The sequence below is a fragment of the Lytechinus variegatus genome, chromosome 7 (genome assembly GCF_018143015.1).
Source record: "Lytechinus variegatus isolate NC3 chromosome 7, Lvar_3.0, whole genome shotgun sequence".
NCBI classification, from domain to species: domain Eukaryota; kingdom Metazoa; phylum Echinodermata; class Echinoidea; order Temnopleuroida; family Toxopneustidae; genus Lytechinus; species Lytechinus variegatus.
Genome location: NC_054746.1, coordinates 21,803,958 through 21,822,928, shown reverse-complemented (window position 1 = coordinate 21,822,928; position 18,971 = coordinate 21,803,958). Strand labels below are relative to the sequence as shown.

General features: G+C 36.4%; 1 protein-coding gene and 1 long non-coding RNA gene across 2 annotated transcripts; both read left to right on the top strand.

Moving 5' to 3' along the window:
- The first annotated feature begins 773 nt into the window (after nucleotides 1-773).
- On the top strand, nucleotides 774-12,466 carry LOC121418746. Its single transcript, XM_041612824.1, has 9 exons — nucleotides 774-924; nucleotides 2,687-2,853; nucleotides 3,397-3,540; nucleotides 5,634-5,792; nucleotides 6,568-6,883; nucleotides 7,513-7,830; nucleotides 8,773-9,017; nucleotides 9,436-9,611; nucleotides 10,102-12,466. The coding sequence occupies exons 1-9, from the start codon at nucleotides 795-797 to the stop codon at nucleotides 11,456-11,458; spliced, it is 3,012 nt and encodes a 1,003-aa protein (XP_041468758.1). The 5' UTR covers nucleotides 774-794; the 3' UTR covers nucleotides 11,459-12,466.
- A 1,157-nt stretch (nucleotides 12,467-13,623) lies between these two features.
- On the top strand, nucleotides 13,624-16,572 carry LOC121418745. Its single transcript, XR_005970510.1, has 2 exons — nucleotides 13,624-16,121; nucleotides 16,155-16,572. It is a non-coding gene; the product is annotated as an uncharacterized LOC121418745 (long non-coding RNA).
- The last annotated feature ends 2,399 nt before the right edge of the window (nucleotides 16,573-18,971 follow it).

The window sequence follows — 18,971 nt, the reverse complement described above, 5'->3', positions numbered from 1 at the left end:
TGCGCGAGGTGTAGAAGTGGGGTCGTACTAAACCAAATACAGTGAAATAAGGTAAAGCCGACGACCGAAGGAACCGTAACAATAAAACATTCCTGTACTTGTTTAGGGGTTCATTTCAGGGAATATTTGCCAAGAGTATCGTTTTTGTTTCCAATACTTGTTAAGGGTAGGGTTTCACACGCCAATACTTGTTAAAGGGTTCATTTTCAGAATATGGAAATTACGTGTTTAGGGTGCTTTCCGAGACCCCTTGGTCGCGCATGGTATCCACTCGTGAATGGAAGTGGCCCCCCCCCGGGTTTCATTGTAACTTCTCTATTTGACTATGAAATAAAGATGATTTATGATATAGGCATGCAGGCCTGTAAATTACTTGATGGATACATTTTCCTGCTTTTTTCAGGAAAATGTATCCATCAAGTAATTTACAGGCCTGCATGCCTATAGCCGCGCTATAGGCTTTCTTTACTCTATTTCACTGGTACCTTCACTCGAGGCTTAAGTGAGACGTATGAAGTTGTCAGTTCATGTAATGATCATGACTTGTTGCAACATTGATATGAAAGAAACAAATAAAATAAGATATTGGGGTCCGTTGTGGTCCGTTTTAACTGATCTAATTTTTAATACCAGTTACGTACGGTACCCTCCCCTGCTCAGTTCCGCAGCCACGGAGCACATCACTTGCACATAGACAAAATATCAACAGGCGGTCTTGCCGGTCGGTCGGCGGGCCGGGCGGGCGCGCCAGCGCAGCTCGATCATGGACCGATCCCATTCTTGACGACGGCGAAATGGCTGCCGAAAGCAGCATAAAATATCAAGATGTTGAGGCTGTTTATAGGTGCATTGCTGATCATGAAGAACGTTACAGGGTTAAATTCATCACTGCACATAAAGATAGAGATTTTGGGAAAATTCTCGGTGAGTCCGAACTTATTTTTACTACCATAGATCAATTTATAAACTTTTTGTTAACCAAAGTCAAACAAAGACGACAATCAATAGTCCCATCTGCTGAAATACAAGTTGTCTCAGTTGTATCCTCTCAGTCATAAAGTAATATTGCAACACACAACATTCCATCCAATAAAGTCAGAATGGGGGATTTAGAGTTCGATGTTTGGTGTTAAGGTTGCAATTATGTTGGTGCTTAGTTAGAGCGTGAAAAGGGCGTGAACTAGTAGTAGTAGTAATTTAGTATGGTAGACAGGAATAACCATCGTTTCTGGGGATTATTCAACAATTTCTGACATTTTACTGTAATCCCCATTCACCGACGGTAAAGTGTCCGTGTGGGCTCCCATTTGTTATAACACCAGCACCTTTGTCCGACCAGAGTCCAAAGTTTGAGGTTCTATAACACATCGAGGTTACAATCTAAGGATATGTAAACTACAAATTCAAAATATTTAATTATTCAATTTTAAAATACTTTAAACGATATAGATGAAAATGCATGAAAATTATACTTTACCGATGTTTAGTTGGGTACGACACAGGAAAACAGGTCAAAATGGCAGCCAAACTATGAAATATTTACAAACGAACGGAGAGGGCGTCAACAATGTACGAATGTGATATCGATATTGCATTCCACCAGCACACCTACAAGGCAATAATACGATACACTCACGAAGACAAACGATAATATTAGATAGCCAAGACAGATAGCCAAGCGCGATTGGTCAATTGCGCGTCACGTGATATGATCGAAATCCGTGTATTTTCCCAGCCGGTCCACCTTCGATGAATATATTGACCAACCGGTCCGTGAATATATTTTTCTATGTGTATCGCGCCCTCTTGTGGATTAGATGTTACCAACTACACGGAAATAAAATACGTGGGACGAAAGTATCTGGACTGGACTCTAACTTAGATCTAGGGCTAGGCCTAAAACAAACTTGAGTTGATTAGAAAAGGGCCATTCACTGCATTAGAGTAGTAGTAGTAGACTAAAGTTACATCTAGATCTATACCAGTTCCATCAATCACTGACTATCGTAAACAACAGGCTGCACGCATCGTTAGGCCATTTCTATCTTCATCATTAAAGGCTATCTAATATAACAGATATTGACTGATGGGATGTGTAAAAAAAAATTCTTTGGACCGCCTAAAGGATTAATATTTTCCCTCGTGATCATATTTTCCCTCAGCGCTGCGCGCTTCGGGAAAATATAACCCCTCGGGAAAATATAAATCCACCGGTCCAAAGAATGTTTATATTACACACCCCATTAGTCAATATCTGTATAATAGTTATATTCGCGATATATCGAGACATTAACGATAATGATGTCATTCAAGATGGCAACTTGCAAGAAAGACCGCCAGGTCAGGAGAAAATGTCTTAGATGACAGATTCCTCAATCATCCAGTGGATTTTTTTCAATAATTCCGGTCCAAGGTATGCAATTACTTAAGTTATTTATATTTCCCTGATAATAAAACTGTAAATTTCGCTCAAAAAACAGTTTTAAATCGCGATCTATAAAAACGCTAATTCACTATACGTTGTCTGTAGCCACGGACCCCCAACCTCTTCATTCTATGCATGGTGAGTGGAGCCAACGTAGTTCAGCGCAACAACCAAAATACAGAGACTGAAGCTTTTGGTCTAGTAGTATGGCAGCCTGTAATATAAATACTTCATCTTCCGGTTTCGTTTTTTTTTTTATAGAAAGTATCCCTGACCCTGGCAAGTCCTTTCTAAGATTTCGACTTGACTATGGTGGGCAGTCTCCAAAGATAGAATGTGATGGGGTACCATTCTTCTACATGCATCGTCATGTCCTGATATGTCATCAAGGAAGGGACCGGAATGAGAAAACCAAAGCAAGGAGAAAGGTAGAGCAATTAATGATCTTAGATTTTAGAATAAAATAGACACATCTGAGAAGTTACACAGAATCTTGTGGTATAATATTCCAAATTATGGTAGTTGAATTACACTAGACTTTTATTTGAGAACTGTCCATTAGTTATATGCGTGTATGTCCTTTTTTTTTGAAAAATACCAATGCTTAGAAATTTTCTGTGACTTTTAAGAATGACCATGATAACTTGTCATATTAGGCAGAACCACTTACTATTCAATAATCCAGTTACTTTGAAAATCTTGGGATCACCTCATATTTGTCTTGTTTTTAAAGAATTCTGCTTCATTTAGGTCGGATAATTTTGATGTCACATTTATGATAGTCAGTTGTGGATAACTCAATTTTCCATTTGAATAAAAAGTTATGTTTTAATGTACCAAAGGCTACATGTAGATTGATGTTGAACCAAAATATAATTTGATGTATGGTCTTTCTTATTTGAGAGTGGCCCCTGCTATTGATTTATTGAAATTTATAATCTATTTATGATATGTCTGGGTTGCATATTCAGGCTCTGGTACAGTTTAGTAATGCAACGAATCAAGAACACACTCAAAGAAAGAAGAGGAAGCTAGTTCAGGATACGAAAAAAGTTGATTGTCCAGCCAGTGTGTATGTTGTACAGATTCTCAGATTCATAGACTACAAACTACAGGTAATGATGCCATCAGTCCATCACCATATTGCATATATCTTGTCAGCAATTATTCTAATTCTGCCATCTATTGCAATTATTAAGCCCGAGTCATATCGATTATTTTGAAAACCGGTGTTCGACAGCTCTAATTCGATCGAACATCGATGCATCGAATATTTAAGACGGGGAAAATTTAGTCTTGTTTTTGCGTCGATTCGCTTTGCATATGCACTACGCACTGACGGTATGCGCTAGCAGATGACAGCAAAGTTCGTTTGTATTTTCCATGATCACAAAACACACAAAAAGAGGCCGGGGACCAAAGCAGAATTCTTCCCAAAATATCTTCAACAATGATATTTGAAGATGACAACATATAATTTAAAAATGAAACAATAATAAAGACATGAATCACGCAGAGTCGATCCGAATGATTTTCGGTCAACTAGCATTCGCAGTCCATTCACCAGCCCCGTCCGCAGCTCCGTACACTCACTCTCCCGAAACGACAGGCGTGCTTGACGTCAGCACCAGCAAACAAGTGCAATCAACGGAGAGCGCTGTAACTTGCCTGAGATTGTGTAGTTGGATTCAAAATGAGCTCCAAATAAATTTATGGGAATAAATACGTAATTTTCTCTGGATGGTCATTTGAATTGCTATTCAATGCTGATATTACGATTGTGAGGAAAGATTGTGGAATATGAGTTATGACGATGTTCGAAAATTAATCCTGATAATGACAATCCAGTTTTTTAGACGCAATTGAGCATGCGATCAAAATAAATACGAATGTTTCGAATCGAGCCCTAAATTCATCTAAATTATTACGATTTAACAAGATTTTATGGTCATACTAAGAATATTGACGATGTCAGCAAAGTATGTTATGTTCATATGGAAGAATCAATACTGGCCGGATTTTTCTATTGTTATTGGACGGACGTCTCCTCCAGATCCAAGCTCCGAGAAAATAAGCACAATGCGCATGCGTGTTCATGACGTATGACATATTTTCCCATTCATGAAATCAGAGCCCAAAGTTGGGCACAAACTAGCTTCAAATTGATGGGATAAAAAATCAAACGTAATTTTCTCTGTTTTGTCATGTAAAATGTTATTATATGGTGATATTACGAACTTGAACAGAGTTTTTGCATGTAGACAATGTTCGAGAATCAATCCTAATGTGATGATTATTTTTTTTAGACAAGTGCACTAGCTCGAAAAAGTCGATCGTCATGAGATGTCCGCCATTGAAAATTGAAACGAAATACAAACGTTTCACATCAAGCTCTAAATTCATATTAATGATTATCATACGCAAATTATTGTTAAATATTACCATTAAATAATGTTCTATGGCCATGATATTAATATTGTTCATGAAAGCAAGATTTATTTTACGTTGATCGCGTCAATTTCCGGCCATTTTCTGGTTTGATTAAAGAACAGTACTGCGCATGCACGATCGATGGCCATGACTTCCATTCATGAATTCATCGTGCATAAATTATCTCGGCACGAGCAGACGAGTAAGACTCGAACTATGATCGAAATAAACTTCAAATTAATGGTGAATAGCATCATAATTACTCAATCGGTTTCATTTTGGGGGCAATAGAAATCAAGTAAGTAGAAGTAAAGTTGGGCATCACTGATATTTTGATGATTGATTGTGTAAACCAAACGAATCGGCCGGCCGACGTATTTTTTTTTTTTTCGATGCATCGATTTTGCAAAATCTGCACCGGTGTTCGATGACATCGATCGAACACCGATTTTAAAATCGATTCGACTCAGGCTTAGCAATTACCATAGCAACCTTGCTCAATAGCTAGTCCAAATCAAGTTCAATGGAAGTTTATTATCAAAGACCAATCAAAGATAATTTCTTTTCATGAAAGTGAATTGTAGAAAAAAACTCTTGAGTATTGTGAATGATACAATAATGTACCTCTTGTAATAACTGCAACTTTTTCAAAGTGTTTTGAATGATACAATATAGCTATGTGTACCTTTTTTCTATGACTGAAACTTTTTTGACATTTTCAAATTTCTTTTTGGGGTGGTCTTATTGTTATAAACAACTTTGAATGATTTTAACACAGTACGAAGGATTAGAACCAACTGGTCACTCCAAGGTCCTTGCCAAAAGACAACTGAAAGAACAATACCAGACTGATTCCAGCTCCATCCGTACTGAGACACTGTTCTATGTCAGTCTACCACCACTGTCTTCACATAGAGGCCATCCTGTCAATAACATTGTAAGCAATGATTCTATTCAATTAGCTAAAATATCTCTTTGGGAATTGTCTAGTTAACTAATTCATATTTGAGCAAATATTTTCCATTGGTGAGAGTAATTGGACAAACTTATATTTCCAAGGCAAATTTGGATGTAGCAGTCTTTCCAAAGCACCGCTGAGGAAGGACAGGCTCTGCACTGTGCATTCATATTCCTTGGGAAGTCATAGTTTGACTGGAACCAAAAGATGATTATTTGCAGTTTATCCTACATCAGAGATGATATTATTATAGAGAAAAAACATTTCTCCAAGAAATAGTACCTAAAATAAAATGAATGGCTAAAAGTTATTCTAAAGCAAAGCTAAAACAGGTAAATGCATTGTTGCATGCCTCCGTATGCTTTTAGTGCGCTCATGTGTTTTGCTTTAATTGCAAATTACAGGTAATACGTGCTAGTAGTTGTTTATGTTTATTTATTTGCGATAATGGGTAAGATAGCACACAGGGTAAAAATCTTTTATTAAGATTGATACAGAACAATACACTTTCATTTTGCCCTTACTCTTGAATCCAAATAATGATATCGTAGTTATCTAGCTGAAAGATCAGTGAAAAGCTGAACACTCTTTTGTGTTTTAATGGATAAATGTACAATTAATCACATGACTTTCTTATCACAATAGGACATCAACACTCTAGGTGTGTAGAAATATAAGATAAGTTATGTAATTTATTTATTGTAGCATAATATATACCACCTTAGAGGATTTGTTTATGATCTGTTTGTCTTAGGCTGCAGGGCTACGAGAAGCATTAGATCCCCAGATACTTCACAAAATCTCAGAATTGACAGCAAAGGGCATCTACAAAGTTCCAGAAATCAGAAAACATCTTGATGAGTATGTACAGAGTGCCCTCTTCCATTCGTCTGAGCAACCGGAAAGGACAAGAAGACGCTACTACCCAACAGATATTGATATCCGCAATGCTGTACAAAGAGCTAAGAAAGAGGTCCATACTAAGGTTGACCAGAATAATGCTTCGATGTTGATTTCATTGTGGAAACAGGAAAGTCAGGATTTCTTTGAATACAGACCACTGAAGCAAGGTATGTTGAACGGTCTGTGTAGCAAATTTGATTGCGACAATGAATACAATGCACTGGCTGATTGTGCCATTTTAATATTAAAGCCTAGCTACTTCTACAGAAAGTTTTTTTAATAAAGGAGTAAAAATCAGAAAAAATGTAAAATAGTGAATTTACAACATTTCAAAGCTTGGCATAACCAGTATGTACATCTTATGTGAGTAATGCAATGAAAGAGCAGGTGATATTGTACACACTCCCTTTGCTCTTTATGTTAATAGATTTGTGAAGCAACCTCTTGGTTGCCCTGTATTGAGCATTATAGCAAATTTGAAAAAAAATAGTACAAGTAGTCTGTATATTTATTCGCAGAAATAGGTCAGTGGTAAATCCATTACAGAGCACGGAAGTGCTGCTGACACAGTTATTTTGTAACTATGGTTCACGCTACTGAATTTTCCAATGCCATATATGCTAAAAATGTGTGATCATTATTTGGACCATTTACATTCTCAGTTTAAATGCTGATGTTGAAATGCGAAATCAAACACTTAAAGAGTGCAGTGTCACACTTCTCAGGTATTCTATATTGTCTGTGAAATATGAGAAATGAAATGAATCTTGAAATATGAATATCAATTTACCCGCAGGTTCTGAAGTGGACAAATTCCTCTTCTGTTGCCAAACACGCTGGCAGAGCCGACTCCTCAACAAGTATGGCAACTCCTTCACTGTCTTGGATGCTGTATACAGAAGTGCTGGATACTCCCTTCCACTCTTTCTTCTTTCTGTGAGGACCAACATGGGATATACCCCAGTTGGGATGTTTGTCTCACATAGCGACACAGCAGAGGACATTGCAGAGGCGCTGAGTGTATTTAGAAGATGGAATCCCGATTGGAATCCGGAGGGGTTCATGGTGGATTATTTTGATCCGGAGATTGAAGCTACGGAGACGGTTTTCCCAGGTTTGTTATTACATGTAATGGACATGAAACACTGAGATTATTGATAAATGATATAATGTTATGTGATGCAGTCCAACAACTACTCAACTTGTTGAACATAAGCTTGTTGGAGCTGAAATGTATAATATTGTAACATCCCACACATACCATCCACAATGTACCATTTCACAGCTGTGTGACCTCAAACAAAAAGCCTTGTAGTAAGCTCTCAGGAGTGAAAGACATTTTTTTTCTAAAGTTGCTTGAGAATCACTGTCTGCAATGGGGAATATCAAGTGTGGCAAGACAGATGGCCTGGAGCCCAAGTAATTGCCTTGGGTGCTTATGCCAGCATTGTCGTTGGGGCCGAAATGAAGAAAAAAATCAATATCTGCTCTTGTAATATATACTGTAGTTCTTTTGATTCATCTGTGACATCACTTGTAGATTGCAGATTAGGCATGGATTGCAAGTCACACACTTATAAGATCAATCACTTGTCACCTCATGCAACCTTTTTACACTCAATCTTGTGTCGTTTGTTATTTGCGTAATAAGTTTTTTCTGTGCCATGTCCATTTTAACATACACTTCTAAGATGAACTAACGGAAGAGCTGAGTCACATCTACTATGTATTGAAGTGTCTGTTGGTCTGGAAAAAATTGGACATGTTATTCTGCAGTTTGACTGATCTTTCATCAAGTCAGTGAATCAGATTCTTATGATAGTCCAGTTTATACCAGTATGTCCCCTTTGGTAAGGCATTAATCCTCATTATCAGGTCCTTCGGAGAGGACCTTAAGCCGTCGGTCCTCCGGTTGCTTGCTTGCTTACAAGCATTCATGCTTAATAGCAATCAGGTAAAAAATCACCACCAATCAATCACCAATGTGGTGATGTAATTCTTAAAGGGAAATATAAAATACCAATAGCGAAGTTTGAACTATCTTTCACTTTGACAGGATGCACTGCATTGTTCTGCTACCACCGTTGTGAGACCTTATGGCAGGATTGGCTCAGAGACTCATCTGGGATATCTGATGGGTTAGTGAGAGCTCGTATGATCAAGACACTGAGAAGGATTGCAATGGCAACCACAATGAGAGAACAGGAATGTGGTCTGAAGGGACTGAAGACAATGAATGTATGGAAAGAGAATGAGGCTGTTTCTACCTGGTTCAGCATGTTCTGGTTATCTTGTATGAAGGTAAGTTATCCTAGCTATTTTTATGTATTGTATGACATTAAAAATAACTCTCAATAGATATATCTTCAGTTCACATAGCCAACTATCCAAACAATACAGAAACGTAATTAATAAGAATTGAACAAAAGTACAAATACATAGGGTGAACAAACAGTTCACAAGAGATGATACTGTCACAATATCATGCATTAATTGCATTCATTCTGTATAAACAACTAATTAATGAAAAGAAAATTAACAAATTGGTAATATTGGATATGCAGTAAGTAGTAGTAGTAGGATATATTAAAAGAAAATCAACAAATTGGTGATATTGGATATACGGTAATAGTAATAGTAGGATATACACATATTTAGAAAGTATCTTTGAAGATCAATCATGTGTGTGAAATGTATTGTTTTTCTACTCCACACCCAGAGATGGACAACCTTGTTTCAGAATGAAAGGGTTAGAGTAGCAATGTATGCTGTCAATGGCTGCAAGCAACAGAATGACATGTTCAACCATCCGTATGTGAGCGACAATAAAGACTGCAGCCTTAGTGAGATGATGACTATACTCTACACAAAATGCTTTCCAGGAGAATATCGAAAGTAAGTCTAGAGATCAGAGATTATTGTTTTGAGGCATATTTTCATGATAATCCATCAAGAGAATTGAACCCACTCTATCTTCTTTTCCACTCTTTTTATTCCTTGTTTACATTAAATGTATTAAAATGTGACTTTGGTTGATTAGTGTTGAATAACGAGTGAATTTGTTCTTAATTATGAACAAGAATCTCATCAGTTTCATGGTGAGAAGTTAAGTTAGACTTCTTTGTAACAGTCAGAGTCAACTTCTATTCCTTCCCATTATTCATATAGAAAACAACTGGAGATGGGGAAGGTCTTGGATGTGGCAAAGCTGGGGAAATAATGATGGACATGAATGTTAATGATATGCTATTCAATAAAACTTAATTATCGTTATTTTCATTCAATATCAAATCTTCTTGAATACACCTGAGATCAAGTGCTTTATAAACAATAGTGAAATAACCCCTATAAATATATATATTTTCAAATTCTGGTTGATTGACAGGTATGTGGAGTTCAATGCACGCTATTCAAGCAGTTACCTCAAGTACAGCTCTGATATCCCTGCTTTCTTGCACAGTAAGCCTCGTTTTATTGTAGAGCATGTGGAGAAGCGCATGACTACAACCATCATTCCAGAGAACATCCAGGCCGGCCAGGATGGACACTTTGTTGTCAAGGGGGATAGGAATCAGGCACATCAGGTGTTCTTTGGAAACGAGGAGAGGTATCCCTCATGTACTTGTTCATACTGGACCAAACTGTATCTGCCTTGCAAACACTTTTGTGCTATCTTTCGGCATGTGCCTGGTTGGTCTTGGGACCAGCTTGGAGCAGCATATCGTGACAATCCTCTGTTTCTCTTAGATGGGGATGTCCTGATGGCCAGTGATCCTAAAACGCATCCTCAAGAAGTCCAAAAGCTTGCCACGGAGGAGAGAAAACCAGCAGAGCCAGGAGGTTCTATAGAGGAATCAACAATAATGGCTTCGGCTGAGGAAGTGTCGAATGCTCAAGCAGAGGAAGCATCAAAGTCAAAGAGGCCACAGCGAGCTGCAGTCACCTGTAAACGTCTTGTAAAAAAGAACATGGACCTTCTTGATAAGTTGGAGTCACAGGTTCCTCATTTGAAGGACAAGATTGTCCTTGAGGACATGCTTAATACTCTCCAAAAGCTAGTACACAGAGTACAAAGTATCAGGACTCGAGGTAAGAAGAAAACTGTATTAACAGCTCACAGAACTTCTTTAAAAACTCAGAAGAGGAAACTTCAAAGTGACTTGGACTGCATGACCAAGAAAAATCAGAGCACTGTATCCAGTTCTGAACATGCACAAGCCCCATCAGCTGTGGAAGATGATCATTTAAGTGGAAAAGGTATGGCCACACAACTCTCTCCAAATGTCTTTGCTTGTGTAAACAGTGACATTCACCAAGCTGCTGCGGAAAGTAGTCAAGAAATTTCTGGAACTAGTCAGCAAAGTGCGAGTAGTGCTGCCTTTCCCCATGATAATGAAAATCGTAATGTACAAAATACCACATTGGACAGCAGTAATGAAATCAGTAGTGACATGATAGAAGCTATCGTCCTCAACCAGAATCTGTTCACAGGTAACTACCTACCTTTAAATGTGGATGCTCAAGGATCTGAGGGAACAGAAGCTGAACATCACAATCTCCATGGCAACATCACCATTGTAACAGACGCTCCTGTTGGCCAGGAGGTCATGTCTGCTGAGGGTGTTATCATTCAGACAGTTGATCAGATTGACCATGAACATTTCATCATTGATTCCGTACACCAAGGTATAACGGTCACTGTTGCTGACGCTGAACTTGACAGAGTGCCATCTGTTACGTAATGAAAACAACCCTCATTAGTGAAATTATTTATTTTTACAAAGAAGAGCATTCATTTTTTGCTTCTGAATTCTATAGTTATTCATAACATGGAATGAAACTCTGATAATATTTTCTCTTCAATTCACACCCAGTAGGTAAAGTCAATGTTTAGGCATGCATGCAGAGTAATCTTTGTCTGCATTATGGATGTATCTATTCCAAACTTAATTGTGTACTATTTTAACATTCTTCAAGTGTAACCGAACAGCACTGCAACGTACAACAAAAAATGTCCCAATTATTTGTGTCATCTTCCAAAAATAATTTTTCAAAATTCATTAATGCTGTAAGTAGAATGGGTTGTCCTCTTTTACTTCTTGAGAAAGAGATTATTATTTTTTTTTTCTTAAGAGAATTTTCCAATAGAAATATTTTGTATGCTTAGTTTGTAGGTCTTCCATTATTGTTCTTATACCAATCATTGTGGCATAATTGATAAGTGAGAGCAGGAATTTGCTGCATCTGATTCTGGAACAAGTAATATACTAGTCATGCATTTCATTATTAAAAGGAGGGTTCCCACAATGTCGTTGCTCCATTGCTCTGTAGTTCAACTACCTTTGCGAGTTCTGCCTAAAGATAATAATTGTAGAAATGTGAGTGCCTCTGATTGTGTGCCACTGCTTTCACCACATGTCACAAGTCAATGAGGCAACACACAACATGAAAATCCAGTAAATTTATTTTACATTCAAAGTGGGTAAAATTTGTACGAGTCCTTTTATTGACACTGAATTAAAATCAATATTATATTAGGATTTATTGTACATGTATGTCGCAATCAGTGGACAAAGAGAGTTGTAAATGTGTTTGCATCAGGAGGAAATGAAAACAGATGAGATGGTTATGCTGATTGAGGGAAGAGGAAGAGAAAGGGAACTGCATAAGGGAGAGACGAAGTGAGAGAAAATGGGTGCAAAGATAGGGAGGGAGGTAGAGGGAGGAGAGATGAGAGGAGGGGGAAGGAAGGGAAGATGGGAGGGAGGTAGAGAGAGAGAGGAAGAGGGAAGGGAGAGAGAGGGAGGAATAAGGGACAGAAAGAAGAAAGGAGTGCAATGGAGAGGAGGGAGAGCTAGATAAAGGAGGAGGGGAGAAAATAAATGTGTGAGATAGAAGGCTGTATGAGTGAGAGAGAGAGATGAGTTGAGAAAAAAATAAGAGGGTATAACAAGGTATATTTTACCATCAAAATTCCTTTACATTTTCTCAGGAATGTTGGTGCACAAGATAAAGGCGGTGCTTCATAGAGCTGCTCGTATAATTATGACTGAAAATTGACAAGCCAAGCATGACTCTTGGATCACCTGAGGTCAATTTAAATTACATCATTAATATCAAAACTCTTATTCACTAAAATTTGAATGAGAACAACAGAAATAGACATAATAAAAAAAATAAAAAGAAACCTCTGTGGACCATTAAGGAATTATATCCACCTTTACTACACATAAATATATCTATGAGGCGAATTAGATGAGTTTGTAAAAAGCATTTTTTCATTTTCATTATTTAACTATGACTGCATTTAATCTTGGTATAATTAGTGTCCTGGGGGTCTTACAATTCAATGCGATTGATCCGATCAATCGCAAATATGGAAAGCCAGCAAAGTCAACATATAACATATAAAATGCATGTTTGTTCAAAATGAAATTCTAGATATGATTGTTTATCCATGAATTAATTGATTTCTTGACAATTTGGTGTGTTCTCCTTTGTTTACAAAGGACGTTCTGCAAATTTCCTGTAAACAAATTATTACACTGGTGGATTTCCATAGTTACGCTTGATTGGATCAACTGACTTTTTGCAAGACAGGGGGCCCTGGAGTGTACAGTACAATTATTAATGTTATGGTCTCAAATGGCTTTACAAACAACGTATGTACAAACAAGTTTTAGATAAAGCAATAAATGGTATATGGTGTTCTTAAAGGTATTTGTGACCATAGCATTCCTCTCATTTCTTTCTTTTCCATCTCTCTTACTTTTTCACTCTCTCTAATCATCTCTCTGTTTCTTCATTGCTCTCCCTCCCTCTCTCTCTCTGATTCTTCCTCTTATCTTCCACCCCCCTCTCAACTTAATAAAGAAAACCCTTCACACCACTCCCATAAAAATATTAGTTGAGAGGAACACAAAAATAACATTTAAAACATTAATGAATCCTGGCAAGATGTTTTAATATTTAACCATGAAAGTGTTGCAAACAACAAATACCCTGACATGGGGTCAAACAAAATAGCAAGACAGATGCAGATTGGTGAAACAGAATATCACATTTTTTTTGCTCTTCAAGATTTCTGGTAAAACTGAATGTTAGGTGATTTCAAGGTAGATCACCAACCCACATCTTGCAGTCTGGAAATTCAGAATTTTGGAAAAGCAAGTTCTTTGAAGTTTTTAAATATTTCATAGGGTCTATCATTCAATGATATACAGTAATATTTGTGCAGATTTCATTGATGGTTAATTTCCAGCAAACTCTAAATAAATGATGCAAATATCAACAAAATAAATTTCAATTGTGAACCTAACAATATGAAATTTTTTTCCAGAACTACTATATCACCACATACGTGGCAGTGAACATAGTACATGTTATGCGAACGCTTATTTCAAAATAACTCAAAATAGCAAATAATAAAGGAAAAATAATGAAAACTACACACTGTAAAGAGAAAAATAATTTAGACTAGTAACAATGATAGCATTCAAAGAAAATAATGTAAATTCCGGCTCAATACAATTAAACATCCTCACTAATCTAGAAAAATGCAGTGCAATGATAAAATATATCAAATTGGTTTTGATTGTTCTCTGTCTATCTCTGCACCTGTAATTCATACCCAACTAAAAAAGAAGCCTGGAGTGAAAATACTCCACCCATTTTGTTCTCAAGTAAGATATCTTGAGTTTTTTCTTAAGATTCTTTAAGATTTTTTTTCCAGGATTATAAAAAAAATCCTTTCAAACTGACATACATTTAAGGTTTAATCATAATAACATTCAATCAATTAATACAAAGAAAATAGAGTGAAATGGGACCATTTTAGCCTGCTTTCATTGCCATTAGCTGCAGTATTAAGTTAAAAAAACTGACATTTTGCAAACTTAGATCAAAAGTTACTCAAATCAATTTTGTTTCTCTGCATGAACTGCCAGTCTTCTTAACTACAAGTGCATAGACTGGTATTACCCATAGAGTTATATGAACCTAACTCTGAGTTATATGAACCTAACTCTGTGGTAATACCCCTCCAATATATCGCTGATTGAACAGCTTAATATCATGCAAACCCATATAGCACTCCCCCATAAACCTTTTAAATCACACAAACACGAATATCTTTGTATCATAGAAATGTAAACATATCATTAACCCTACATGGGCACTTCTTGATCTATCATTTATGCTGATAATATTCATTTCTACACCTATGAATGTTTTGAACAGAAATATGGTGCAATATCACTGCTGTGGATCATCATCATAATACATACCCTGGAAGAATTCAATCATGCTACTTGGAGAACATGTATTTTATCCTATGAATAAGAAAATGATATCTGCAGTGGTTACATATTCAATTCTAAAGGGGCTTCATAAAATGTAATTATCATTGTATAACATTTTTTGAAATTTCCAACATATGGGTTTTCGAAACTATAGGTAAAGCTTTCTAATGATGTTGAATCAAATGAATTTAAATGAATATCTTAATGCCAGTTTTCACTCAAAATATGACATATGGACAGTCTATTGTCTTACATGAAATTACATGTCGATATTCAAACAAACTATTTCAGTGGTATCATAAGTTACAATGATGATAATTTGAAATACATTCTCGATGTTTTAAACTATAATGCAGACTATTTCTACTTCACTAGTTAGCTAGCTAGCTGCAGCTGGGCTCTGAAAGCATTCAATGAAATACCTGCCTACTCCTGGGTGGAGTGGCGCAAACACATTTAAATGCCTTGGTAACAAGAGGCAATGTACAGGATGCCATGGAAATCTGTGTATGCAACAAGTCTTGTCACCTAATTTTTTGTCTAATGTTTATGTGCTGGTAGAATGATAATTCTTCACCTATCTAAAATGCTTCCTGAGAATGATATGCATGCAAGATTCAACCATGTGGAGCAAGGTAGTTCTACGCAATTATGGTTAATACTGATAAAGTACATAATATTCCTCTTCAATAATTAAACCTGTAAAGCCTTAATGGTGGGAAGGGGTCAAATTTACCTGCCTTTGACAAATTTTGTAACTATGCCGCTGTGTGGATTTTTTTCCCATGTTGCTTGCAGACTCTTTACTTTCAAGTTTGCACATTTTTTAGGCCAAATTTGTGACGTCCAGATACACTGTTCCAAAATTATGCAACATTTTAAGGGCATGTCAGACATCAAATAGCTCATAGCTCAAAAATGTGATTTCATGTACAAAGTCAACCCAAAATCAGAAATGTATGATAATTTTTTTTACTTTTGCTGGTTTAAATTGGTATATTTTATATTTACGATCACCGAACAGGTTGAAAAAAAAGAAACAGATGCATAAGAATTCACAAAACAATAAATTACATAGGAAATCAAAAGGCTTTCTGAAAAAATTGTCAAACAGAATGGAAAAAAAATACTGATACAGTTCCTTCTTAAGTAACATCACACAATTACCCAATTTGAGGATCTAACAATTAAAGCAAGTTCTGGGAACAATCACAAAATTATTTCTAGGAAATGACCTTTAAGTGCAAGGTATAAAATAAATACCATGTGTTTAATGATGGGTACATCTATTTGCAAGCTATCATTTATGAAAATGCCCATGACTGTATATCTGTGATTGTCAGTATACTCTGATTACAATTAGTTTACTTCTTTAAGTTTGCTTAAATCGGTAATTTTACTAGCTTTTTTCTCAAGTCCAATTCCTTTGACTTGAGGCTTATTTTGTTGCAGTTCATATACGATACTTATACCAAGTTGGTATCTGGTCTTATGGGTAGGATGCGCGATAAAATACATGAAAGGATATTAACAGAAAAGATCCACAACAAACAAAACAAACATTATAGGCACATTACCATTTGAACTACATAAATGAAAAATTCAAACATTAATACCTCACTTAATCAAGCAATGTATAGTGAAATCACTATGCAGCACCTAATGAATGTGTACAATATTCAATATGATATATTGAAATTCTGCAGCTTATAACAGATTGAAATAAAAAAAAAACACACAAAAAAAATAATATATTTGTGAGATGATTAGCATTCTTCTGCTTGGGCAGCATTCACCACCTTCTTTTGGAGATGTTTGGTCATCAAATTTCTATTCTTATGATCATGTATTGGTGGTGGTGATTTTTTTTAGATGATTGCTAAGAAAGCATGAATGGTTGTAACTTTGTAAGCAAGCAACCAAAGGACCGACGGCTTGAGGTCCTCTCTCCAAGGGACCTGGTTATGAGGATAAATGCCTTACCAAAGGGCACTAGCGCACCCAGTTAAAATCAAACCTGGTCACCAAAATCAGAACCCCCCCCTGACTGAGCTATTATGTTATATGCATAAACCTATATAATTATGCCATCTGCTTTTTAAACTTTTATTCACGAAAATAATGATGTAATTTGATAAATAGGAATATGGTAGGCAAAGATTCAGGAAAAGAAAGAATAGGGGTCAGGCATCCTCCCCACCCCTTGGGCCAATAGTGGTACATGAATTGTACCTTGCAATGACAAATGCCCCCCCCCCACACTCATGTATCCTTCCCCTTTTTGAAATGAGTAAAGTCCCTTTTTGTTGTCGGAAATTTTTCGGAAGAATTAGGCTCTTTTTGTCAAAATTTTTATCAAACTATATTCATTTTGTGCCTTCAGACCATGAAATCCTGGATCCACTTAACCTGCTCATGTTAGCAGGCCAATAACTTTCATATGACATGGGGACATGATTCATGTATGCAAGAAAGGTCAAGGAAATATGATCTTATGCCAAATAGTTTCTTCAAGCAAAGCATTACATTGGGCCAGATGCGTAAAAAGTTGCAATTGTTCAGCTAGGCTTATGCTTGATTCCGCATGCATAAAATTGAGCAAGCAAATGCTTTTGCTAGAAAGTTCAAGCAATCGCTAACTGACTGCTAGCACTTCCTTGATGATTAAGCTATTGCTAAAGAGCATATGCATAAAGGGAACATTTTGCTTATGCATTTAAGCACTTGCTTGATTTTTTATTCAAGCTCCGTCAGAGCAGCTTGAACGTTTGCTTGATCAGGGCGTTTGCATTTTAAAATCATGTTTATGTAACTGAGAGAGAACCTAATGGTGTACAGTAGCCTACATTAACATGTTTTCTTCCAAGAAGGTGCCAACCAAATGCCAAATACATAAATTTATTGAAAAGAAACAAGTTAGTTTGACACCAGTCTACGGAAAAGATGTTACATGAAAGAAGTGATTTGCACTGCCACACCTTTTCTTTGGAGTCCTGCCTTTTCTATACGTCGTGTTTGCACCAGTGTGATGTTGCTATTTCTCAAACCGCGAGCAATTGCCCTCTGAAGGCAAGAAAAGGGTTAAAGCACTAGCAAAGGTTTCTGCATATGGAATAAAGCAATTGCTGAGGCATGATCTTTTGATCTTTTTTTATCATGATCTTTTTGATCTTTAGTAATTGCTATCCAGCAACTGCTACTTTTCATGCATCTGACCTATTGGCACGCCCTTCTTGCTATTATACCATACAACAGGTATTTAACAAGAGCATGTCAAAAGCATAAATTCAAGCATAGTCACATATACATGTCTATATATATATATATATATATATATATATATATAAACATAGACTTCAATGGCTTTCCAACAATCTTTTCAGAGTAATAATTATTTTATCTTAATCTTGAATATGGGCTGGTATTCTAAGAGTACTAAACAAAATGCATCAAAAAGGGTATTTCAAACAAAAATGAAATATTCATGCCTGATAATCAAAAACATCTGACCAAATAAGAAAACCTGGAAATACCTTTGCTCAACTTGTTCCACACTTTACTGAAGTGACTATAACAAACTAATTTACTTCATACAAATGATTCACTCCATCACTGGACAGCAAAAAAAAAATTGTGATGAATGAGAAGAATTGATAATATGAGCAATGAACTAAACTGATTTTTGTAATGAAGATTGAATGATGAAGACAAAAACGTTTATTTCCGTAAAGCATGAACTGAAAGTCTGACACTCTTCCGTGGTCTTGACTGGGACTCAGTGTACCTCAAGAAAGTACCACCAATATCTTTAATGATGATGCCCATGGGAGCCAACCTGTTACAATAGCAAGGCAATTCGTCCCACAGTGTGCATATATATAACAATTTTCATTATGAAATATAGCATCAATATCATCAATGTACAAGTTATCCATATTCTTTAAGACAAAGAGTC

Excerpts from the sequence above, each read along its gene's own strand:
- LOC121418746 (XM_041612824.1), top strand. The coding sequence starts at position 795 with ATGGCTGCCGAAAGCAGCATAAAATATCAAGATGTTGAGGCTGTTTAT. Across the intron at positions 925-2,686 it reads AGATTTTGGGAAAATTCTCG|AAAGTATCCCTGACCCTGGC; the intron begins GTGAGTCCGAAC and ends TTTTTTTTATAG. Across the intron at positions 3,541-5,633 it reads TCATAGACTACAAACTACAG|TACGAAGGATTAGAACCAAC; the intron begins GTAATGATGCCA and ends ATTTTAACACAG.